General features: G+C 48.0%; 1 protein-coding gene across 14 annotated transcripts in view; it reads left to right on the plus strand.

Annotated features, from left to right (window-relative positions):
• The window catches only part of DEPDC5 (DEP domain containing 5, GATOR1 subcomplex subunit), a 578,923-nt gene that overhangs the window by 415,507 nt on the left and 138,446 nt on the right, over nucleotides 1-24,970 (plus strand). For 10 of the 14 annotated variants that reach the window (XM_078667736.1, XM_078667740.1, XM_078667744.1 and 7 more), the window contains 3 exons: nucleotides 2,496-2,610; nucleotides 14,674-14,898; nucleotides 17,211-17,380. In XM_078667736.1, coding sequence (XP_078523862.1) covers nucleotides 2,496-2,610; nucleotides 14,674-14,898; nucleotides 17,211-17,380 — 510 coding nt within the window. The remainder of the gene's footprint in view (nucleotides 1-2,495; nucleotides 2,611-14,673; nucleotides 14,899-17,210; nucleotides 17,381-24,970) is intronic. The other 4 variants (XM_078667747.1, XM_078667738.1, XM_078667746.1 and 1 more) reach the window with 1 other exon arrangement.

The following is a 24,970-nucleotide window of genomic DNA, read 5'->3' on the forward strand; positions in this document are numbered from 1 at the left end:
TCCTTGCCGCCCAATCCTGGAATTCCCTTCTCCTCCACTTTCGAAGATTACCTCCGTTGACAGACTTCAGCAAGGTATTCAAGACCTGGCTCTTCAACTGAGGCCCACAGCCCAGCGCCTGGATACCCTCACAGGTGATAAGCTACATTATGCAAGTAGTGATTGATTGAATGATTGATTGACTGAGTGCTTATGAGTATAATGAAGATCATGCTTGAGGATAAGCAGCATTGGAGGTATGAAACTATTTCTTTCTCAAGATTATGGAATTTGGTCCAACGATGAAACCAGAAATTAAATTCAGGTTTTTCTCTGCATTTAAACAATAGGACAGTATCTGCTCCTGTCTGTGGTCTTAAATGAAAAGGCTATGCTTTGAGAATAGTTGTCTAAAATAGTTGACTGTTTTACAAATCTGAAACAAGTTGGGTAGAATCCAGCATGAATGAAGATTAGATTAGATTAAAGTTTATAAAGCGATTGGTTACTCCAAGGGTGTGTCCAGGCGTTGAGACATCCCAGCCTAACAACGGACCCCCATCCCCCCCAAGAAAACCCCCTGATCCCAGCATAGACTGTCCATCCGCAATAACAGCAATTAACACCAGTTCCCCAGTGATGACTGAAAGAACTAAGTCTTAAGTTTTCTTTGAAACATTGCTTCAGACGGATGTATCCTCAATTCCAAAGGCAGCTTGTTCCAAGCTTTGGCTGCTAATAATCTAAAGGATCTGCCTCCCAAACATGCTTTTTGAACTTTTGCCACTACCAACGTAGCAGTTCCCACGGACCTGAGATTCCGGGTAGGTTTGTAGGGGGTGAGTAAAGGGCGCAGAAACCTAGGCCTTTTCTCATTAACACTACTGTGGCAGAAACATAGAGCTTTAAAAGTGACTCTTTTGGTAACCAGTGTAGCTCCCTTAAGTCAGCTCCCATCAGGATGTGCCTCGGAATGTTCAGTATCATGCAGGCCGCTGCATTTTGGACTTTCTGTAGCATATTCACATTGCCTTTTGTAGCCCCTATATAGAGGATGTTGCAGTAATCCAGACGAGATGTAACCAGGGCCTGCAAAATGGTCTTTTTGGCATCTAATGGTAGAATATCTAAGATTTGCGTAGCATTCTTAGAATGCCAAAACATGTGCCTGCCAGAGCTGATTTTTGACCTGTAAACAATAAGGTGTCGTCAAACCAGGCTCTCAGATTTTTAATCTTCGGTTTGGGAGTCAGGTTGGTCCTAGTTCTTCCTGCCACCACATGTGGAATTAGATGGAGGGTTGTTTACCAATTGCCATGACCTCTGTTTTGCCTGCATTTAATTGCAGGCAGCTGAGCTTCATCCAGCTCGCCAGATCACTCAAGCAGGCTTTGAATTTTGGCGCCGCCTCTACATCCTTTTGCTCTAATTTGACAATCAGCTGAGTGTCATCAGCATGTGACACCAGTTTCACCCCATGTTTCAATACAATATCCACCAGTGGGCGCATATACACATTAAATAATTTGCACTGAGGACAGAACCTTGTGGTACCCCTTGAGACAGGGAACATATCTTGGACTCAAAGGGACGTTGTAGAACCTGGAAGGATCTGTTCTGTAGGAAGTGTTTGATCCATTCCCATATGCTCCCTCTGACACCGGCCTCCCAGAGCCACTCCAGGAGAAGGCCGTGGGAGACAGTATCGAAGGCTGCACTCAGATCCAGCAATATCAGTGCCACCTTCCCTCATTTGCTGCTATTTTTAGCACCTCTGAAGCCAGGAGTAAGGCCGACTCGGTGCTGTGAAGTGCTCTAAAGCCAGATTGAGTTTCATGGAGTACCTGATTTTCCTCCATGAACTTAGTCAGTTGGGTATTTAAGAATTTCTCTGCAATTTTTGCAAAGAATGGAGGCAGAGATACTGGTCTTAGATTTTCTGGGAGTGCAAGATCTAAAGATTTTTTTTAGAAATGGCACCACCATTGCGTGTTTATTTGGAACCTGCTCCAAGTCGAAGGACATATTAAGCAAGTTTGTGAGCACCGGTGCGATAGCTTCCCTCCCTCGCAGTAGGATATTTGGAGGGATAGTATACATGTGAAGCTCAAAAGATAGTGAATATCTGAATTATTAGCATATAGTAATCCAGCAAACGTCTTGCTTGCTGTCTACGGTTCAATGTCTCATGTGTAAGGAAAGCAGAGCACTCTTGTTTTATGTTAATATTACTGGCATTCACTGATTTAACACACACAACTATCTGTAGCAGAGCCAGACACACACCTTTCTTGGTGTACACACATCTGTCTTTCTACTGCTTACTAGATGATTTGTGTTTCTTGTTCATTATCTCTCTGTGCCTCCATCCTTGGCTGTTCTGTCTCCTGTTTATGTAGTATCGTTCACTTTCATTATAAGTCCATCTGTTGCATCCTTTCTTGGCCATTCTGTCTGTCTCATATTCCATCACTCACTCCTATTTTCCTTGGACTCAGTGCATTTCTATTTTGCAGAAAATGCTGGATGAGGGTCTGATTGTCCACGCATCGGGCGAAGCCCTTCGCGCTTTCATCTATGGCTTCTATTTCTATAAAATCGTTGTGGAGAAGGAAAAGGAGCCGGATCGGGGTAAGTCCTGTCTTATCTTTTTTGGAGGGTACACCTGAAAATAATTAACATTGTACATAATTGGTGTGTTTAACCAAAAAAAAGGATACTAGTGTTGTAGTATGCATATTCAAAAATAAAATAATGGAAGCCAATTACTGAAAAAACAAATAATTCAAACCCATGGAATGAAAAATCGAAGAATTAGTAATACATTTTGGTTGAATATTAATTTACAAAAAGAAATTAATTTGGGCAACCATTATAAATCCTGTTTAGAAAAAATAGTTTTTAATATTAAAGTAGAAAAACAGAGGTGGGGTAGGAGAGTAGTTATGAGGGGCACTGTAGGTGTACAGAAGAGGGCCAGCACAAAAATTGACATAAGGAGAAGCTTGTGGGAGCTAAATAAATTAACTTTAGAAATGGGTGAAGGGGCAAGGTAGAGGATGTACTCCTCCATCCAATCCCTTGAAAATAAAAAGAAAAGAGAGGTAGGCAGATGTCGAGGAGGGTAGACTTGGATGTGGGATCGGAACAAAGCAGTGGCAAGGGAGCTCGGTCTGACCTGGGAAGCCCCGGGAAAGCAATTAAAAAAAGAAATGAAATGTCACTAATTGGCAGGAAGTTGGAAGTGTATGAGGTGAATGGGAGAAGGATCTAAGCAATCATTACAGTAAAAATAACATAGAGGGACCATTTTTAAGTTAAATGGTAGTTACATCTTAAACATGGAAAGGGCAATTATGAAAAACGGTATTGTTTGAATTGGCTTCCACCAAATGGTAAATGCTGTTCATCTTGAATGTTGTGATTAAACACTTTTAGCAGAATTAATTCTCAGAAATTATATTCTGTGGAAATGTTTTAATTGAAATCACATACAGGTGCCAGTATCGGGCAGCCCTCTTAGCTGATTTGAACCCTCCTTTACTGGGTAAATCAATCAGTAGATCTGTAGAGCGTTTTTATCACCCACAAGGGTATCTAGGCGCAGACTGGCGAATAGCCAGGTCTTCAGGGACTTTTGGAACTTTGGAAGAGATGGGGCGGTCCGCAGATGAATAGGCAGTTTATTCCATCTCTTTGCTGCTAGGTAGGAGAAGGAGCGGCCTCCTCATCTACTATGTCGGATGCGGGGGGTGAGGGTTAGAGAAAGGGACATGGTGCAGAAGTGTCTGGTGGGCTAATGGGAGTTTAGGCGATGGTTAAAGTAGCTGTGTCTGCAGTTGTGGAGGGCCTTGTATGCATGGGTCAGGAGCTTGAACTGGCATCTTTTTGGACAGGAAGCCAGTTGAGTTCCTTGAGGTTGGGGGTGATGTGGGTTTGTCTAGGGAGATCCAGGACTGTAGTCAGCGGAGAAGGTATGCTTCGATCTCTGCATAGACAGCTTTGCTGTAGTCCAGTCGGCTTGGAGATTAGGGCCTGGGTGATGGTGCTTCTTAAGCTTTGGGGTAGCCATTTGAATATCTTACAAAGCATACGGAGAATGAAGAAGCAGGCGGACGACACAGAGTTGCCCTGAATCATCATGGTTAGCTTGTTGCCCCAAATGTTGCCCAGGCTCCTAGTGTGGTCATTGGGGGTGGGAGGAGGTCAGAGTTCTGAGGGCCACCATGTTGCGTACCATTGGGAGATTTTGTTTCTGAAAATCAGTACCCCTGTCTTGCCCGTGTTGAGCTTCAGGCTAGTGTTCATCATCAAGTTGGCGGCGTCTCTCATGCAGTCTGCATTGTTGTGCACCTACCTTGCTTGTGGAAAGTGTAATTTGCTAAATGTTTAAAGACATTCTAGATGTGCCAATACAAAAGCAATCACATCCGTTTTAAAGCCCATTTCCCCATGAGTTGTGTCTGATCGTTAGGGCTTGGCTCTGGGGCAATCAGTGATATTGGAGAATATCTGTGGTAGTGTCCAAACCCCTTTTGGAGGGCCATGGGCAAGCAGAAGTTACTGGGCCCAACTATGGTGGTTGAGGCCTTTTTCTTCTGCTGTCCTGGGGGCCATCCTACAATGAGCTCTGTGCATCTGAAGCACCACATCTGAAAGAGACATGTTAGTGATAGATTCCTTACCTTAAAATATCCCCAGGCGTCAGACTGGATCCAGAAAGTTTTTCGTCAGCAGTACCCCTGCGAGTCGAAAGGTGGCGCTGTGCGGCTCTGCGTCCGTTGCTGGCGTCGTAGGTGCTGAGATGATGTCACAGAGACTACTTAGGCGTCACCCATGCACGCTGACGCAGTTCTTTCTTTTTCCGCGCCGATCCACTCAGAGCACGAACCCTAGTCACTTTTTGACTAACTTTTTGAGAATCTTGTCTCCACTTTTTTGAGTCTTTGACTCCTGGTACCACATAGGGATGCCTGGGTTTAAATCCTGTGCAGACTGTCGCTGTATGATGTCTGTGGCCGATCCCCATGGCCTCTGTGTCTACTGTCTGGAGCGCGACCATGACTCCCGGTCATGTTCGGACTGTCTGGCCATGGCTCCGAAGGCCTTGCGGGAGCGGTCCCAAAAGTTGCTGGAGGCCCGGCAGTCGTCTCCACGCTGATCGAGGTCCAGGGGTCAATAGAGGGTCCGACCGCAGAGCCATCATCATCGCTCCTCGGGGTCGAAGTCTTCACACTCGAAATCTGGTAAGAGACGTCATAAGAAGAAGTCGAAAAAGCGCTTATGCTCTCAGACGTCCCCCTGTCTGTCTCCGGACAAATAGAACGGGTACCTCCCCCGTGGGTCCATTGGAGCCTCTGAGTCCTGCGGCCTACCCACCTTATCCGGGTCCGTTGGCGACTCCGGCCGAGGTGCAAGGTTTTCTTGCTGCCATGGACTGCCTTTTCAGCCCTTGGGCTCCTTCCGGCGCGCCTTCGGGCCCGCAGTCCCAGCTGAGGGACCTCCCTTGCTGGCGGCTACGTCCCCGGCGCTGCAAGATCCTCCCCCGGCGGACCCTAATTGGGACAACACCACTGCCATGTGGTATTGCAACAAACAGCGCGGGGTGGGGTCGTGGACCCTATGTCAGGAGGCTCTGCGCCTCTGGACATGGCTAGAACATCAAGGCATTACCTTGGTGGGTCAAAACCTGTCAGGTTCTCTGACCGCAAGGGCGGACGAACTCAGCCACCGGTGCATGATGGATCTCGAATGGCGTCTGAACTCGAACGTGGTGCAGGGTCTCTTTCTGTAGTGGGGAGAGCCTTGGTTAGATCTATTCGCCATCGAAGAGAACGCGCAATGTCATCAGTTTTGCGCGTTGGAATTTCCAAGGCTGCACTCGCTAGGCAACGCTTTTCGTCACGAGTGGAGCTGTGGTCTGTTGTATGCCTTTCCGCCTATACCACTTCTGCCCAGATTGCTGAAGAAGATTCGGCGTGACCAAGCCCAAGTCATTCTTGTGGATCCGTATTGGGCATGTAGATATTGGTATCCCCGGATACTCAGCATGGCGATCGATCCCCTGATCCGACTGCCTCTTCGGGAGGATCTTCTGTTGCAGCTGCAGGGGACGGTCCTCCACCCGATCCTGTCCAGCCTCCACCTCCATGCGTGGAGATTGAGCGGCGACAGTTGACAGCTTTTGATCTTCCTCCCGAGGTCCATGATGTCATTCTGGCAGCCAGGCGTCCCTCCACTAAGACAGTATACAACTGCAGGTGGAACAAATTTGTGGCATGGTGTATAGCAGAGGCTGTGGATCCCCTTTCTGCCCCTCTTTCCGAGGTCCTTCTGTTCCTACTCTCTTTGGCCCAGCAGGGCTCTGCTCTGGGCACTATCAAAGGTTTTCTTTTAGCCGTCTCTGCCTTTCTTCAACTTCCAGATCAGCCTTCTCTTTTTAAGTCCCGGGTTGTTAATCGCTTCCTCAAAGGCATTACACACGTTTCCTCCCGTGCCTTTCATAATACCTCAATGGGACTTAAATCTTGTCTTGACCTATCTGATGTGCGCTCCATTTGAGCCCCTTCATAACTGTCCCTTACGTCTACTCACTCTCAAAACGGCTTTCATGGTAGCTATCACCTCTGCCAGAAGAGTGAGAGAGCTCCTAGCTCTTTCTTCTAAACCTCCTTTTCTTTCTGTTCATCCAGACAAGGTGGTTTTAAGGACTCGTCCTTCTTTCTTGCCAAAGGTTGTCTCACCCTTCCACATCGGGCAGACCATCACTTTGCCCACCTTCTTTCCACCTCCACATCCTTCAAAAGAGGAAGAGAGGCTCCACCGTCTGGACCCAAAACGTGCGCTCTCGTTCTATCTGAAGCGCGCACAACAGTTCCAGGTGGATGACCAACTTTTTGTTGGCTACATGGGCACCAAAAAAGGTTCAGCCGTGCACAAACGAACCATCTCTCTGTGGGTTGTTCTGTGCATCAAAGCATGTTACTCGTTGGCTAAGAAGGAGCCTCCTGTGGGGCTGCGTGCCCCTTCTACCAGGGCAACAGCAGCCAGTACTGCTCTGGGACGCAGCGTTCCCTTGCAGGACATTTGTCAGGCAGCTACGAGGGCCTCACTGCACACGTTTACCAAGCATTATTGCCTTGACAGTCAAGTTCGGAGAGACAACTTCTGTTCTCCGTGACTTTCTGGTGTAATCTTGTTCACAAACCCTCCACCGGGGTTGGTATTGCTGGGGTATCTATTCTAAGGTAAGGAATCTATCACTAACGTGTCTCTTTCAGATGCACAAGTTACTACTTGTGTAACAATATATCTGTAAGAGACATTAGTTAGTGATAGATTCCTTACCGCCCCACCCATCCTCCCCGTTCTGCGAACCGATTTCTAGGGTTAAGGTAATCCCTTTCAGGGATTGGGTTTCATGGCACCAGTGGTCAGTTTCTTGCATGGCTCTGCGTTCCTGGCGCGGAAGTCGTGTACAGAACTGACGTCAGCGCGCATGGGTGGCACCAAAGTAGTCTTCGTGAGGTCATCTCAGTGCCTACGATGCCAGCGACGGATGCGGAGCAAAAATAAAGTACCGGTGCTCCCTATTTGAACATGGCTAAATTGGCTTACTCCTAATTGATACATTTACTTGCCTATAGGTCCATACTATCTGGTCTAGAAAAGGAACCCTGGGCCTGGAAGTTAATTGTCACTTGTGGACTGCAGCACCTATTGTGCGAGCTACAGAGTGGGCCTACAAAACATGGCTTCAGGCCTACCATTGTAGCCTGACTGCTGCAGTGCAAAGCCTGCAGTGCAACCTGTTAAAATAACCTTCTTCAACAGGCTTCTTTAATTATGAAAAAGGGACCCTTTATAGGTCTTGTAGACCAAAAGGTAGGTAGCATGGTATTTTGAAAGCAGACGCATAAACAATTAATATCGCCATCTCCCGACAGTGATAAGGCTGCAAAAGCTATTTTCAGGGGAAATAAAGAAACCGCTAATTCTAATAGATATTAAAAATCCAACTTTAATTAATTTGGATTTTTTATAAGTATTAAGGAAAAGTTACTTTTAGAAAGTTTCATATACCCTGCCTGAAGCTCTTTGAGGCTACTTTGCATTAGCTCTCCGGCAGCATCCCAGCTAGTACTTAGCCTTTAATTGGGTGTGGAGCTCTTTCCAGGAGCCGCACAATATACTACTTTGATAATCAGGTATAGGAAAGTAGGATCTGCTTTTATGGTTACCCCCCACTTTTTCCTTCATGTAGTTCTGTTTCTGACTAGTCTGACTGGGATCCTGCTAATCAGGACCCCAGACTCTGTGCTTTCTCCCCTAAATTGGTATGGTAAATATTTGCGTACATCCCAGATTGGATACTCATTTACACTTATCAGTCCCTATATATATGATACTAAGGTACCTAGGGCATACGTACACCATGGGTCCCCCATGGGCTAGAGCATGTATTATGCCACCCATGTGAGACAACTCAATTTGTAACTATGGGTCTGCCATTGCAGCCTGTGTTAGCTGGTGCTAGCACCACTACAGCCTACGGAGTCCATTCTCCTGGGTTGTAAGTGAGACAGCCATATATCATTTAGAGGGGCACCGCATCATTATGCGATGACCGTCGCAAAACTGGCTGTAACGTACCCTATCATGTTTACTGTAAAGCTACTCCGGGAAGCTCTCAGTACTCCCAGTACCAGTCTTCTAGACCCGGACAGCACAACATGGCTGCTGCCAACCAGAGACACGATTCTGCCCTCCTGCTGCTGAGCCAAGCTCAATCAGGGGAAGGCAGAACAATATGTATCCTGTCACAGGGATGTATGACCACCACCCAGACAGGGTTTAGTCTAGTAGGGCCAGTTGGAGCGCTTGCTAGCGCCACTCAGTCTGCTTGAAAGGGCACACTTGGTGCCCTCCTTGCATAGTCCAGTTGGAACCAGCTCAGGGAGCCGTTTACTCCCGCTCTGGTTCAAAACTGGACAAAGGGCATGGGAGTATCCTCCCCACTGTCCAACACCTCCCCTGGGAGGGAGCCCTGAATCGTCCCAACCCTTTCCCTAGGGTACTTAAGGGCTTACCTGAGGGTGGTTCACTAGATTTGTCGTGGCTTAAGATTCATTTCAAGACACCACTTCTTCAACTGCTGGGCACTCTGGACTTTGCTCTGGGCATCAGAGAAGACTCCTGCTGCTCCTGTACTTCCTCTGCTTGCAGGTACTTCTCGACTTGAATCCACCTTTGGGTTCCACCTGGAAACTTTCACCTTTTCCAGCAGCGGCATCTTCCTGAAGTCCTCCATTGGGTTCTACTGCGGTTTCTGATGCCACTTCACACCTATGCACCCGGCTTCCCCAGCTGCAGTTATCCTGGGTCCTAAGGTATCCATGGGTGGGGTGGCTCTCCAACCTTCTGTTTTCCATGGGGTTTCTTCAGGGTCCACTGGGAAGAGTCCCTCCTTCTATAAAATTGCAACTGCTACTTACTCATTGACTTACATTGATCCTGCGGTCGTGTTTCCACTCTGCACATGGCCTCCATGGGGTTCCTTGTTTACTTACCTCGGTGGTTCCTTGCGTCCCCGGCACTTCTACATCTTCTGGGTATAGTCTTGACTCGAGTCATGATTTGCATACCATTTTTTTAGTATATGGTTTGGTCTCCCCCTGGGGACCACTGTGTATTATGTGCTACTTACCTGTTTCTATTGAAAAGTATTGTGTGCATTGTGTATATCTCCGGCTAGGCGATATCTGTATATTTTAGTCTGTCTTATAATAAAAACTTATTTTTATGAATACACTGCATGGTTCTTTTTCACTTAATCTACATCAATAAGACTATGTTCTGGTAGCACAAGCTGCTTTAAACTCCTTCTGGACTAAGCCTGAAGGTTACTTTCCACAGCTACCACTTAAGGAGCTTTCTAAGGTTGTCGAAGACCACTTAAATCAATCACCATAAGGGTTGTCTGGATTGGTGCAAGGTGCCCACGTACATAAGTGTACACTATATACCAAGCCAGCTTCTCCTATCAGGTCAGTCGAGAATGGGCAGTTATGACTCCTCAGACCTGAGCTGGACATTCAGGGAGAGGATTACTGCTCTTTCTGTTGTCACAACAGTGTCAATTCTTGCCTTAAAAAGCTTTTGAGGATCATACAACCATGCGGTGTCCCTTAAAGGGATCAAACAAGATCAGATCAAAATTCTTCTGTATCTGTTTGGTTGCTGAAGGACCCTGCTCTGTCTTACTAAACATGTATCTCATTTTTTGTAATAGGTCCAGGGCCTGCTTTGAAGTGGATTTTAGTGTTAGATGTGGGAGGCCACGTTTAAGGTGACTGAAGACATAGGCAATCTTACAATTGCCCTGACACCATTTTGGGCCTGCTTGCAGTGAGGCAAACAGGAGCTACTGAAAGACTAGCTGGGCCAGGACTTGGCAACTCTTAACCCACCCAGGAGTCACCCCCACCCACTAGCTGGTGCTGACCATCAATGTGGCACCTCAAGGCACCCTCCTCAGAACACTACCTGGACCTGTAGAAGATCAGAAAAGGATCAGACTTGTTTCCTGTGACCTTAGAGGAGCCCTGAAGGACTGGCTGCCAGATACCTTTTCCCTGAAGGGCCCAGCTGACCAGTGGCAATTGGATCTGGAGTGAACTTTGCAGTTGGTCTCTGGCTGGCGCCCTCGGAGTCCCTAAGTGCCCTCCCCAAAGGTCCTGGGGTGGGGCTTAGAAGTGTAGTCTTGTGGTTGTTTGGGCACCAGAGCAGTATGGAAACTTTTGAAAACATTTCCTTCAGAGCTCCAGAGCTTTACTGGACCCACCAAGGTAGGAATCCAACCAGCAATTCCAGGGCGCCGTATTGATTTTCAGAGTTATCTCCCACAGAGATCTCCGTACCTCTGAAAAAGCAACAAACTCCCAATCTGAGTTGGGACTTAAAACAATTTCAGCAAGAAATGTCAAACGCTTCTGTGTGTCAATGTAGTCAACCTTCTTCAGGTATCTGAGATTTGTATCCATGGTAGTGACTACAGTTTCAGCCACTCCTGTATTGAAAGGATTATTAGTCCCTTTTTTATTTAACTTTTCAACTTCCAGACTTTCACCAGGACCAATCCCCTTTGTGTAGCTGACCCGAGCTCCACCTCCCTGGACTGCAAATCTCACCTAGTTGCTAGTCTGCTGTGACCATTGGCACGGTGTCATTATGTGTATTCAATGTTACTCTAGTTTTAATTCAGTTTGGAAATTGTATTACTTTGTGTTTTGACTTTATTCTATTTAATATTGCATACATACTGTACTAATTTTCCCAAGTTAAGCTTGCCTGCTCTGTGCCATTGCTACCAGGGAGTTGAGCTCAAGTTAATTTAGTAAATTTGAGAGCTCACACTGATAAGAAGTGTTATTTTATTATTCATTGAGGTCGGCAGTTGCCCACCCCAAATAATAATCATAATTCTTACAGACAGCAAGCACTGTAAGAAAAAAAACTTTGATCTCCTACCATCAATATAAACATTCTGGATTGCTAGGTGTCCCTGATCTGGATAAACAACACACCTATTTAAACTTCAAATACATTTGTTGTTTTGGGGCATTTTGAGAGATGGAGTATATGGCTAATTTTTAACACTAACAATATCAAATAAAGATGAAATCACAGCTGTGGAATCGGTGCTATCTTTTTCATCTGAAGTAATGAAGAACTGAGCGCCGCCTTCAGAACTGTGGGCCCTAGTGGGTAACCAACAAAGATTCTAGAATCTTAACAAGAAGAAAAGGTGATGAGGTACAGAGATTAGAGATGGAGGTTGATTAGAGGAGAGCGTGAGGATAGAAAAGATGAGTAAGAAAAAGAAAAGTAAGGATAAGAAAAGAATGGTAAGGAAACAGGTGGATGAAACAAGTGAGTGAAAGGGAAGAGCAGAAATATGACAAGTGTTGAGTAGTGATAAGTAGGGAGTGACGAAAGTGTCAAAGTAGAGAAAGTAAAAAGATGGTGTGGGAGATGGGTGCAGGAGGATGAAAAAGCAGCCTCAGGACGTAGGATGGATGGAGCTGGGTTCTGATGAGCAAAATGAGCGATGCGAGTAGGGGGTTGGAATACAGAAGAGTAAAGGTGGAGGATGATGCTTGTAAAGGATGGGGAGGAAGAGAAAGGAAGCTGGTCACTTAGGAGGGCCATGAGCAAATAGTAAGTGGTGGGGAGGGGCCAGAGACAGAGTGTGAAGATACTGGAGGATAGTGGTAGAACAAGGAAGAGGAGAGATTGATAGAGAGGGGGGAAACAACCTTTACAACGCAACTTTTACAACGCACTACCATTACAACAAAACTTTTACAATGCAACATCCATTACATCGCATGCCATTACAACGCAACCATTACAACGCATGACACTACAACGCATACCACTACAACGCATGTCATTACAACGCATATCATTACAACGCATAATATCACAACGCATAGTACCCTTACACTACCCAACACTTATCCTACTGTTGCACCCCCTGGAGTTAGAATAGTAATTTTTACCCCTACACTATCCAACACTTACCCTACTGTTGCACCTCCCTGGAGTTAGAATAGTAATTTTTACCCCTACACTATCCAACACTTACCCTACTGTTGCACCTCCCTGGAGTTAGAATAGTAATTTTTACCCCTACACTATCCAATACTTACCATACATGCAATGTAATGTTATGCGTTGTAATGGTATGCCTTGTAAAGGTAGTATGCGTTGTAATGGAATGCGTTGTAAAGGTAGTTTTAAAAAATTCGATGTAATGACATGCGTTGTAATGGAATACGTTGTAATGGATGGTGCGTTGTAAAAAATGCGTTGTAAAAGTATGCGTTGTAACGTCATACATCCGTAGAGAGGGAGGGAGGGTGGGAGACAAGAGAATGGGAAAGAAGATGAAGCTTGCCAGTCGCTGTTTATGAGAGAAAGTTTAATTTTGAGACACTATCATGAGGTTTAGGATAAGGCAGAAAGAGCGGAGGGTGAGGTGAGAGGAATAAGAGAGTGAAATGGATAAAGAAAAGGGTACAGCAGGGAAACAGAAGGATAAGGTGGAGAGAAAGTAGGGGGAGAAAAGACTGAGGTGGGAGGAAGTATAGGTGAGGTGAGTAGAACAGCAGGGTGAAGCAGAGAAACAGGAGGGTGATGTCAGGAGAGGGGATGAGCACACAGAGAGAGGGGAGGGCAAGAGAGCAGAAGAGAAACAGCGCCTCTTTTTAAACCTCTAGAAATACATAGTTAAAACGAGTACACAGAAGCCGTCAGTAGGTATGGTATGCCGCTGTCATCCTTACAAGACCATCCTGTATGCCCAGACTCAGCTCTCAGACATGTGGGAGACTCTGAGCAAGACCTCTTATGTTTATTACCCACTCATGTTTCTCCATGGTTCTCCCAGAGCTCAAGTTCTGGAACCGCGCCTGTGCCAAAGTGATGCATTACTCAGAGTTCTCGTTTTGGGCAGGCTCCCCTGTTAACGTGCAAATTAGAAAATTTGAGTAACCTGGAATAAGGGACTTCATGGTGAAAGAGGACTGAAGAATAGAGAATCACAAAACCACTGTGCTGCCGCAACCATAGAGGAGAGGATTGGTGACAAAGCATTATGGATTAGTGGGTGAGACAGTTTGGAGTGCAGAACATTTTATAATAAAATAAAAAAAGAAATCATGCAGGGCTTGGCCCATTGAATTGTAGAGAGGAAAAATAAGATGAAAAATTGTTTTCTAAAAGAATATGAATTTGGCGTAGTGGAGTGTACAATTAAAAATAAAAGAGGTGCTAGGGAGTCTGGTCCCAAAGGTACAGATTAAAATAAAAAATGAATTAGGGAAAATAGCATTTATTAGAATGTGTCCTCCTACATATACTGCTACACTTAGATGTGCGAAAATCTTCCCACGGGAAAGATACAAGAGGTACACTTTAAATAATATGACAAGTTAATTTCATCACTCCTGCCACATCTAAATCTGAATTTACAAATGTAAAGTTACTTCTAGTAACTTTTCACATGTAGGTGGAGTTCTCCACCACTGTGACCGAGATCTGCTAATTCAACAGCATAGGAAAAAATATAAAAGTTTATTCATCTTAAAAAAATCATTACAAATATCTCAAAATAAATATAAAATAATTTATAGCATTATTTACATTTAATATTGTTTTGTCATCTTTAGGGCAGTAGTAACATTAGAAGGATAGTTTGTGAATAGTAGTATGCTCATTTGTTGATGGCTGTTTGTAGTAGGATGGCCCTCCATAAAACCCTCCTACTTTTCCCTAACATCTTCCCATTTTGTAGTAGCTATTCCCCATTGTCCACCACTACCCTTGTGTCCTCACACATTTACTACTAATTAGTACACTTACATGTGCTGAGATCTCCCCATGGAAAAGATACAGGAGGATGAGATTTCCACTCGTAGATTTGTGAATTACATTTTGTAGTAAGTAAGTAGTATTACTGTAGTAGTACTAATTTAGATACTACAAAATGTCTCCGTGTTCATCAGGCTGGATATTCATTAAGTTAAAATGCAATATAAGCACATTCTTTCTAACACCTTTGATTGAAAGATGTTAATGGTTGTTCCGCCATCCTTCAGAATTTCTCTATCTTTGCCTTGTTCCCAACAGTCGGACCCTCGCAGCCCAACACTTGGCACACCACGGCTATGGACGACTTCACGGCCTTCCAGAGAAAGTGGTTTGAGGTCGCGTTCGTGGCAGAGGAGCTATTGCACTCAGAAATCCCAGCCTTCCTCCTGCCCTGGTTGCCCAGTCGGCCCGCTTCTTATGCAAGTAGGCACAGCTCCTTTAGCCGCAGCTTTGGAGGACGGAGCCAGGCAGCCGCGTTGTTAGGTAGATACATAGAGCAGACTGGCGCTTGGGGATGCAGAGGAGGGGAGGCCTTCAGCAGGGAGTGGGTCCGCGCCGACTGCCAAGAGAATGATCTCACATGGACGAGTAGCAATGCTGCCTAAATTCCCCCAAGCAATTCTGATGCTGACTTTCACACCGCTCAACAGTGATTTGGTAAGAAAACCACTGAACGTGGCATTTATTTATGCTTTTAAGTGGTATGTTCAGTTTTCGGAATAGAACCCATTACCCAAATGAATATGGAAACCAAAATTCTTCTACTCATGAAGGTGATTTAGAGAGATTAAGGGGGCAGACTTGGGATGCTGGGAAAAGAGGTGACAATCCACTGGCATTTGGATCCCAGAGGAACATAGACAGTGCTCTTGAAAGTTAAGAACTCTAGTACTAAATGTGAAAGGGAACCTGGAAGTGGGAATGTATAGCACAATATGGGGCAGTGCATTCAGTGAGTAACACATTCAAGATGTTGCAGGGTGTCTGGAAGCGGAGAAGTCTAGTACAAGATGGGGTAAAGCACCTGAAAGTTGGGACGTGGCATACAAGATCTTGCAGGACTACTAGAAGTTGGGGCCGCTAATGCAAGGGATTTCTAGTCCAGAATGGGGGGGGGGGGCCTTGGGTGATAAGAGCACCTAACATTTAGAAACACTAGTGGAGTACGAGACATAGCACTCAATTGGGAATGCTGTTGGCAGAACACCTACAAGTTGAGAAAGCTAGAGAAAGGCATAGCTGACTAATTGAATGGTGGGAGCATTGATGGGACTTGGGACAGAATGCTGAGAGCAGTAAAGGAAGCTGAGCCAAATCTCCTGGAAGTTGGGGTGATATTGGAAACGTTGGTCAGATCACCTGACATTTGCAAAGTCGGGATCTTTACGTGACATTGCACACTATCTAGTGCACTAGGAGAAATGTGGAACAAATGCTTGAGGCAGTTGAGCCACTACAGAAAAAATGAATCTGGGCTTCTGGTGGATGGCGCTCTCTATAAAAGATGGTTGAGAGACGACGGTGCCTACAAGATGGTTGAGTGGTACTGGTGAATAGACTAGCATTTTAAAAGATGCTTCAGGATTCCTGGCAGATGAGCTGCCAAAGATCGTTGACACCTTGTGGTGAGTGGAGCTCTTCATAAAAACAGGGTCCGAGGTACGTACTGCTGGATGTGATTCCATGGAAAAGACAGTACAGAAGTTTTAGTGGAAGAGATGCCATAGAAAAGATGATTAATGCACCTGGCACTTTATTTGTGTTCATGGACCTGTCCTAGAAGAAAGGATCCTGGGGCATAGCCTTTTTGAATTTTGTTTTTTGTTTTCATGTATTGCTTTATATTTACTTCGAATGGGTTGTAATGAAACACTGAGAAATTATTCTAGAGGGTTGGTGGAGCATTACATTGATGTCTTCCTAGTTTTCATGAGATGGGAGACAGTTTGATGGCTGAGGACCATCTATTTGCCATCTAATGCAGAGGGAGCATGATATGTGTTTTTTTCAAGGGCAAGGAATTTTCTTCTTACTTCAGAGATTTCAAATCAACTGTGCTCTTAAACATGATTTAATTTTTTTCAGCCATAAAGTCTTAGCCACCCATGTTACTTAACTTTTAACTTTTATTTCAGTCCCATAAAGTCCATAACTGGAGATGAGAATAGTGGATACTCTTGAGCAAAAAGTAAGAACTAGAATACTTTTGAATGCCAAATATCAAGTAACTTTTAAGCAGTAGCAGAGAAGTGGAGGAAATCACCGATCATTGAGATTGTGATGTTAAAGCCTTAATTTTAGAGGGCAGGTCTGAATCACAGTCCTTCCATTCTTACGTCCATGTGAGTTTATTGCTTCCACTCTTGGCTCGGGCAGCATGCAGTTGATTTCTTTTCTTCACCTTCCCTTCCTCCCTCCTCTGTTCCCTAAATGTCAGTCTGTAATACAAATCTGCATGGATTTATATGGGCTTTGGAGCAAGTTTCATTTAAATGCCTCCCCGTACATCTCAGCTTCCCCTTACCTCAAATTACTGATCATGTTAACTTTCTCCAGCAAATGCCAATCGTTGTCTATGATTCCTATTCCCGGTGGTAGGAAAATCCTGCATGAAGTAGTGAGTAGTCTGTAGACTGGTTAGTGATCATTGTTCTTGCTTGACTGTGAATGATCTGCTAATCAAAGACCTGTACCTCTTGCTTTGCAGTAGTATCTGGTAGAGCTAGTTGTGTTGTATCATACTGCAAGCCTGAATACTGACTGCTATTATTTTCTTGCTTTCCATTTCACCGTAGCTGCTCAAGTGCCTGAGCAGAGGACAGTGACTCTCGATGTGGATGTCAACAACCGAAGTGACCGACTGGAGTGGTGCAGCAGCTACTACCATGGCAACTTCTCATTGAATGCCGCTTTTGAAATCAAGCTCCATTGGATGGCAGTGACAGCAGCAGTGCTGTTCGAGATGGTGAGTTGCTCTGAAGAGATCCTGTCCAAGGTGGCTGCAGTGCTGATCTTTTACCACATTGTTTGCAACCCACGGGCCTTTAGAAAATGTGTAAGATTCAGGTGGTCGCATGTGAGAATGTGGAGGGGAAAAATATCATCCTTTCGAAATATTGTAGAAAGAATAAAAACTACTAAAATATTTTGAATTTAAATATATGCAGCTAAGTATAGATTCCACATCTATGCATTTTGAAGACATATATTTTCTAGGTACTAATATGTGGTGCTAAGATAAATAAGTGTACTTACCCGGGTGTACTTACCCTCACAATAGTGTGATAATTAATAGTATGGCTATAATATTTATGTAGTACGATATTTAAAACACAGTATTTTAGTAGAGTACTCTGGTAGGTGCCTCTGATAGTCTGATATGGCTACGGCAGATTCACTCACATTTCAGGTTTCTTAGCTTGAGACTGGCTCTGCCCCATTTGTACCAGCAGCTTAGATTTTGTCAGAATGTGACGTCAATAGAGTCCATTTAAGCCCTCCCCTTCCTCACTGACTTCAGTTTTGTCTTTTTACGTTTACAAATGTGGATCTAGAAAGCGGTTCCACAGCCCACTACCTCGACATTTTTGTCGACGAACAGTGTGCCTTTTCACCTTTTTCTGTGTTCTTCGGGATTTAAACCATGCGGGTACTGTGGATTGCAGATGTCAGCTGCAGACCCTCCTACCCTTTGTATGTGGTGCCTTGGGAAACACCGTGACTCCGCTGAGTGCAACTCTCGTCATCAACTTCGCCCGAAGGCGTTGAGAGAACGCTATATGAAGCTCTTGGTGGCGTGGATGTCAAAGACTGTCATTCTTGGTCCGGTGACCGCTCGAAAGCCCGCATCAGGAGTCCTTCCCATGGACGCCCTTCGGCCTCAACGTCCAAAGGTAAGTGAGACGCAAGTGGTCGAAGCTGCGGCATTCCCTGGCTTCCCCACGTGCACCTCGCGTTTCGGACGCCCCTTCCCGATCTCCAGTTGAGGAGGCGGTGTAAGAGTCTTTCCCGTGCCTCCGTACATTCCCTGGACCCAGGACGACTGGACCAGATGAGGAGTACAATTCCTCTGTCAGAATCCCCTGGACGCGGCGCGTCACCTCGGGATACAACAGCCGAATCAGACGCCGTTCACCGCGTCATGGGTGGACAAGGAACCACAAGATCCAGCATGCCTGGCGCGAACAGCGCGCACACAGAAATGCGTACTTAAGACGCAGAGGACGCCGGGAACGCTGTCGGATATTTTGATTCTTGCCGGCCGTTAAGCTGTGTCCCGCTGTTCGTTGTTACCCGGGGACACCGAACCTTGCATCTGCCGAAGAAGCGGTCCCGCTGTTCTGGGGTCAGGAACTAGTTGCAGGAAGCGAGCGGCTGCTCGTTCGGTTCCAATGCTGCGGAGTCTGGGTTGAGCGTTGGTTTCTACGCTCCCTAGGAGGATTGTGTGACAGAGACGCACACCATAGGAGGTGATTGCCTCGTCTCTGTTTTGGGCTTTGAATATCTTTGCAGACCCCTCGATAGAGTGCCCGGCTGAGCGTTCCCGAGTCGAGTGTCTGCACAGAGCAAGGACGCTGTCTCTCGTGCCAACCTACCCCCGTCTACAGTCCCTACCCCATCAGTCGTACACGAACGGCATTTTCGGCCGTTACTTAGCACGGTGTCCTCTGTTGGACGAACACCGGGACCGGTGTTTCTGCAGAGGACGGTTGGACCTTGGCCCTCCTGGGAACAGGGCAGGCGACTGATGGGTATCGTATGATTTAAACTTGTTATTAGCGAGACTGTTCATCGCTTCTTCTTTAGTTACCTTTTTCCTGTATGTTATTGTGTACATTAAACAAGAACATAACAGCAATACCTACAACTTGTTGTTTCCGTGGGTTTCTTACTGTTTTCTCGATCCCGAGAATAGGGAGATTACATCCTCCCAACATGCCATCTTTGGGTCCTCATCTCCCTTCGGTGCTCTTTTCAGCCCCAAGGAGATCAGTGGTGTTTTGAATGATTCCACACCGTCAGGGGTCCCTTGGCGTCCATTAAGCCCTCAAGATCTGTAGTCCGATCCAGTTCGGCTCCGGTGCACAGCGCCAATCGAAGCCACGTTTATTCCCCCTTCTACACCAAGACACCACATTGCTGATTGACGGCGTTGGGTGAAGTGTCGGTGGTACAAGTTTCCTCAGACACCTTTCCTCCTTCCTTTGAGGAGCCTTTTCCTGTTTTTCCTCTGGAACACCAGGCTTTTGAAAGTGAAGGAGAGGAACCAGGACTTTTGCAACCTATGGGTGGCACTGTGCAGCCTTCTCTGGAGAATAGTTGGCTGACTGAGCTGGATGAGGCTAGTAGACTTGTCCCCTCACCAGCCTCTTGTCTCCTCCCGGCATCGCTCCTGAGCTGAGCTCTTTCTTTTTAGAGGTGCTGAGAAGTCATCTGCAATTCTTGATATGCAACGGAAATAACTACTGACCCATTAATTGGTTTACTTCGTCCGGGTCAAACAGGAGTTGAGCCTGTGCTTTATTATAGTGAAACATTATATGATCTTTATTAGGGGCTTGGGCTAAGCCTGCTACGGGGATCCCTGTGGACCGGTCTTTAGCACACAAGCACTGTCTCACTCCAGAGATCAGGCCTGTCTTCCCTGGCATCCTACCCCCACAGTTCTGCTGTACAGGCCGATACAGGCTCACCTCAACTCCCTTCCTCCTGTTTCTCTGGACAGGGAGTCCAAAAGACTGGACACATGTGGAAGTAATATTTTCTCCTCCACCAGTTTGGCTTTTTGGTCAGTTAATACAACGTATGTTCTGGTCCGATTTTCGAACTTGCTGTTGCATTCGGTGGTACACCTGCTGCCGTCGCTCCCAGATGAGGCCAGAGCGATCTTTTTTTAATTTTTTTTTTATTTTTTTAAATTTATTTTTTATCCTCATTGTGCGATTTTATGTCTAAGGAGTTGACGGGAGCCCGTCACTACAACGTTTGTGCCTTCACTGCCCCATGTTGGCCATCCTGGGTGGGGAGTTTCCCTTTAGCGGTTGTTTCAGTTTGGGGTGTCCTTTATCCTTTACCATAATCAATAATTCCGTTTACTTGTGGGAGAGCGGGGGGCGTGGCTTAGCAACATGGCTGGCTAGACGTGGTGTTGCCCAGCTCCTGCCCTGATGTCCCCTAAATCCTGAATTATCCTGGCACATTTCGCTTTTCCATAGTGCTCCCGAGGTGAGGATCCCCCCTGGACCTCAGACGTAGCCATCCGCCGAGTAATTCGCCCCCAGTGCCTGCGGGGGACCCGGTGGCCCACAGCGATCGCGGCCGCCGCTAGGTGATTCGGCCTTCCTGGCCGGCGAGAGGAGAGGGGCCCAGCGGAGCAGCAGTACCCCCCCAGCGGAGGCTGACGAGGGTGCCTCCGGAGACCGGTGAGGGCGGCGGAGGGAGCGGTAGAGCGGCTGCTGGGAGCACCGCTGCGATCCCTGGGGAGCGGCCCTGCGTGAGACCGGGGACTAGAGGCCTACACATACCCCTGCAGCACCGAGGCGGATGCCGGCAAGACCCGCAGGGGCTGGGCGAACTGGGTAGGCGATTGCCTGTTCTCCCCCCGGCCCGTCGAACGACCACGCTGCCGACCACGGGGAGCCCCACGCACTGGACCCCCCCCACGTGCAGAGTGGAGTGAAGTACCGGCCCTGGCCTGGCGTTGCAGGGGGCGATTGGCGCGGCGGTGACAGCGGCCTGCAAGCGGAGGCTTCACCTCCACAGTGGTGCAGTGGGGGGGCCTACATGGACTCCTGAGGCCCTATACCGCCGTGGAACCGGCAGAGGACATGGTGCTGCCTGATCCTGCACTGCCTGGGGGCCCTCCATTTCTCCCCCCTGTCCTGCATCCAGCCGGGGGACCAGGCCGCCATTGGAGCCCCTTCCATGGGGGGTGCCTAGGGGTGGATCGGGGGAGAGGCCCCCTCCTGACTAGCTGGGGCTACAGAATACCCTGCGATTGCCGCTGCAGCAGCTGGAGGACAGCGCAGAGCTTGGTCAGCTAGCCCCGGACCCCTTAGCCCCCCCCTGCTCCTGGGCGGCGTGCCTTGGGGAGACCCCTGCGGACCGGGTGTGACGTGGAGCGCGGCTGACCGGAGGTCCGGATAGAAGGTGTCCCGTGGCCGGACTAGCTGTAGTGGGGTTGCAGATGCCAGGGCTAACCTGCGCCCAGTGAAGGAGTGCCGTCAGGTCCCAGTACTACCTCCTGTGAAGAGCCCGGTGGAAGCCCCTGGGTAGCCCCACCAAATATGGGAAAGGACCGGCCACTACGGGGAGCCCAGACAAATAAGATAGTGCAGTTACGGTCCCAGGTCCCCCGGCGACGGAGCGCCACGGCATGGAGCGGGGAATGGAGGCCCGTTCGGATGCAGCCGCCCAGGACAAGGCCGAAGTTCTGGCGGGGATTCATGATTCCCGGGTGGCGCTAGAGGGAAAAATGGACGGCATGGCCATGGATATCAACCATCTACGCCTTGACCTACGAAAAGTGGCGGACAGGGTCACCGCCACGGAGGGGGATCTAACTGAATTGCAGGTGGAGGTCCGACAGCGTCGATGGCGAGGACAGTTCTTTGCCACGTCTTACTCTGGGTTTGCCAGGGGGGCACTAATGTGGGTGGCACCGGGGGTCCTCTTTAAACCCACACACACAAAACTGGATCCAGAGGGCAGGTTCGTCATCGTGGAGGGTACTTTGGATGGGCGTAGTATATGCCTGGTGAACGTATACGCCCCTAATTCAGACGATGGCGAGTTTTTGGGTCAAGTGATGGGACACTTAGATATAGACCCGGACACGGAGCTCCTGCTGGCGGGGGATTTTAATTGTGCACTTGATGGGAGCTTAGATAGATGCCCCCCAAAGTTAGACGCCAAACCTAAAATGAAAGAGGCAATGGCCCAGATGCTCCAAAGTTATGACTTGACAGATGTGTGGAGACACCGCAACCCAGCTAAACGGTTGTATTCGTGCTACACGCCTGCTGCCAACACGCACAGTAGACTGGATTACTTATTTCTTCAGGGCAGGGTAAAAGACAGGGTGGAAAAGATCCATTATTTGGCACGCTACCTATCTGATCATTCCCCGCTCCTGCTCACATATTTTGTGGGTGGTCCCCGGCCTAAGATCCCACTCTGGAGACTTAACACGGAGGCGTTCGAGGATCCCACTTATAAGGAGGCTATCTTGCAAGGACTCGAGACGTATTTAGAAGTGAACTGGGGGTCAGCTAGTACGAGGGCGACTGACTGGGACGCCATGAAGGCGGTCCTCCGGGGGACGTGTATGTCCACGGAGGTAGGGGTAAAGCGGGTGCTGGACGTGAACTCTGACAGCACGAGGACAGCTTGGCAAGGATGGAAAGGGACTTCCCCACAGACAAGGAGCAGCGGCCTGAGTGGACGGCCACAAGGCAGCAGACGCTTGGCAAATTTAATAGGACGGCCAGCAGGCGGAGATGGTACACGGAGGGTGACAAAGCGGGCAGACTATTAGCGCGTCTGGTAATGGCGGAAACCCAACCTCACCCGATTTTGGCTCTCCAGAATGGGTTGGGCCGGATGGTATACACCCAGCAGGCGATCACCGTGGTATTCCGATCGCATTTATGTAAAATATAGTCAGAGCCACAGCCTTTGGCAAGCGCGTAGGATATAGAGGTGTACCTCGAGGGGATACAGCTACCCGAGATCGAGGCTGATAGCCAGGAGGACCTGGGGGCGCCCCTCCGAGAGGAGGAATTGCGTGCTGCGATAGCCCATCTGCAGACGGCAAAATCCCCGGGGATGGACGGCTTAGCGGCCGAATTCTATAAGGAGTTCACGGGGTCCTGGTCCCAAGACTTCGAGAGGTGGCAATGGAGGCCTATGACCAGGGCTCGCTCCCGAACTCCATGAGGGCGGCGACAATAGTAATGCTTCCCAAACCGGGCAAGGACCCTCTCCTCCCTGGATCTTATAGGCCCATATCTATGTTGAATGTGGACTTGAAGATCATCAGCCAAGTGCTGGCCTCCAGACTCCTCCCCCACCTTTGACGCCTGGTCCACGCAGACAGGTCGGGGTTCATCCCGGGCCGGAATACCTTACGGAATATTCGTCGCCTGGCCCACCTCATGCGAACTGTAGCGGGACATGCTAAACAGAGTACGCTGGTCTTTTTGGACATCGAACAAGCGTTCGACTCGATTCGCTGGGCCTACCTCTGTAGGGTGCTTTTAAAAATGGGCCTGGGGGAGGGATTTGTAAACTGGGTTAAGTTATTGTATACCAGTCCGGTGGCCAGGGTCCGCACGGGTCGCTGGGTCTCGGACGAGATACCCATATTGAGGGGCACACGTCAGGGATGCCCCCTCTCCCCCCTGCTCTTCTCCCTGGCGATGGAGCCATTGGCATGTCATCTCCGCATGGTGCTACGTGTCTCTATACGCGGATGACGCCTTGGTCTATCTGAGTCAGCCGGCGCAGTCGCTGCCCATTTTGATGACACAGCTCACACATTTTGCAGCTGCTTCTGGCCTCACAGTAAATAAGGCAAAGTCCCAGCTGTATGCGCTCGGAGAGCAGTCTGACTGGGAGGGGGTCCAACGCCCGGAGATGGGGCTCCCGTGGGTGGATGACACACTTTGCTATTTGGGGATTTGGATTAGTCGAAATCCGACCGATTTCTTCCACCACAACATGGGACGGATAATCCGGGGTTTGAAGGGAAGTATAGCATTCTGGAACACACGTCCGATCTCCCTGATGGGAAAGATTGCTCTGATCAAGATGGTGGTCCTCCCGCGCTGCCTATACACGATGCAGGGGTCCTTTTATGAGATACCGCACTGGATTTTTCGGGGAACTGGATTCCCTCCTAGTCCTCTTGTTGTGGAATGGGAAGAGATGTAGAGTAAGTCTGGAAGGCCTGAAACGTAGGTGGGGCGCCGGTGGACTGGAAGTCCCTGATTTAGAGCTCTATTACTTCGCCTCTCTTCTACAGCATGCCATTGCGTGGTTGGATACGGACCCCTCCTAGGAGCGGTCCTTGCTGGCAGGGACATATGGGAGTGGACAACTGGGAGCGCTGCTCTGGCAGGAGGGGGGACGAAGAGACCACATTCCCCCGATAGTACGGTTAGGGGCCACAATCTGGGGCCGTGTACTGCGACGCCACATCGGCAGCACGCCGTTCGCCCCCGACATGGATATGTGGCTGATGCCGCCCTTTGCCCGGATTGCACGGGTCATGTCCATAGAGAAATGGGTGGAGGGCGGTTGCCTGATGTTAGCCGATCTGTACCCAAATGATAAATTCATCACCTACCAAGAGGCGGTCACTGCCTTCGAGCTTGGTCCGGGGCAATTCCTGCAATACGCTAGTAGTCCTCTAGGTGCCAAATATCTGGCTTCAATAATTGGGTACAAAAGTTGCAGAGAGAGGCATGGTAGCCGAGAGCAAAGCACAGCGTCAGCGTTCGTAGCGATTAAAAAAAATCTTTTTTTAATCGCTACGAACGCTGACTACTAGGAC

Source organism: Lissotriton helveticus, chromosome 11 (assembly GCF_964261635.1).
Source record: "Lissotriton helveticus chromosome 11, aLisHel1.1, whole genome shotgun sequence".
Classification (NCBI taxonomy): Eukaryota; Metazoa; Chordata; class Amphibia; order Caudata; family Salamandridae; genus Lissotriton; species Lissotriton helveticus.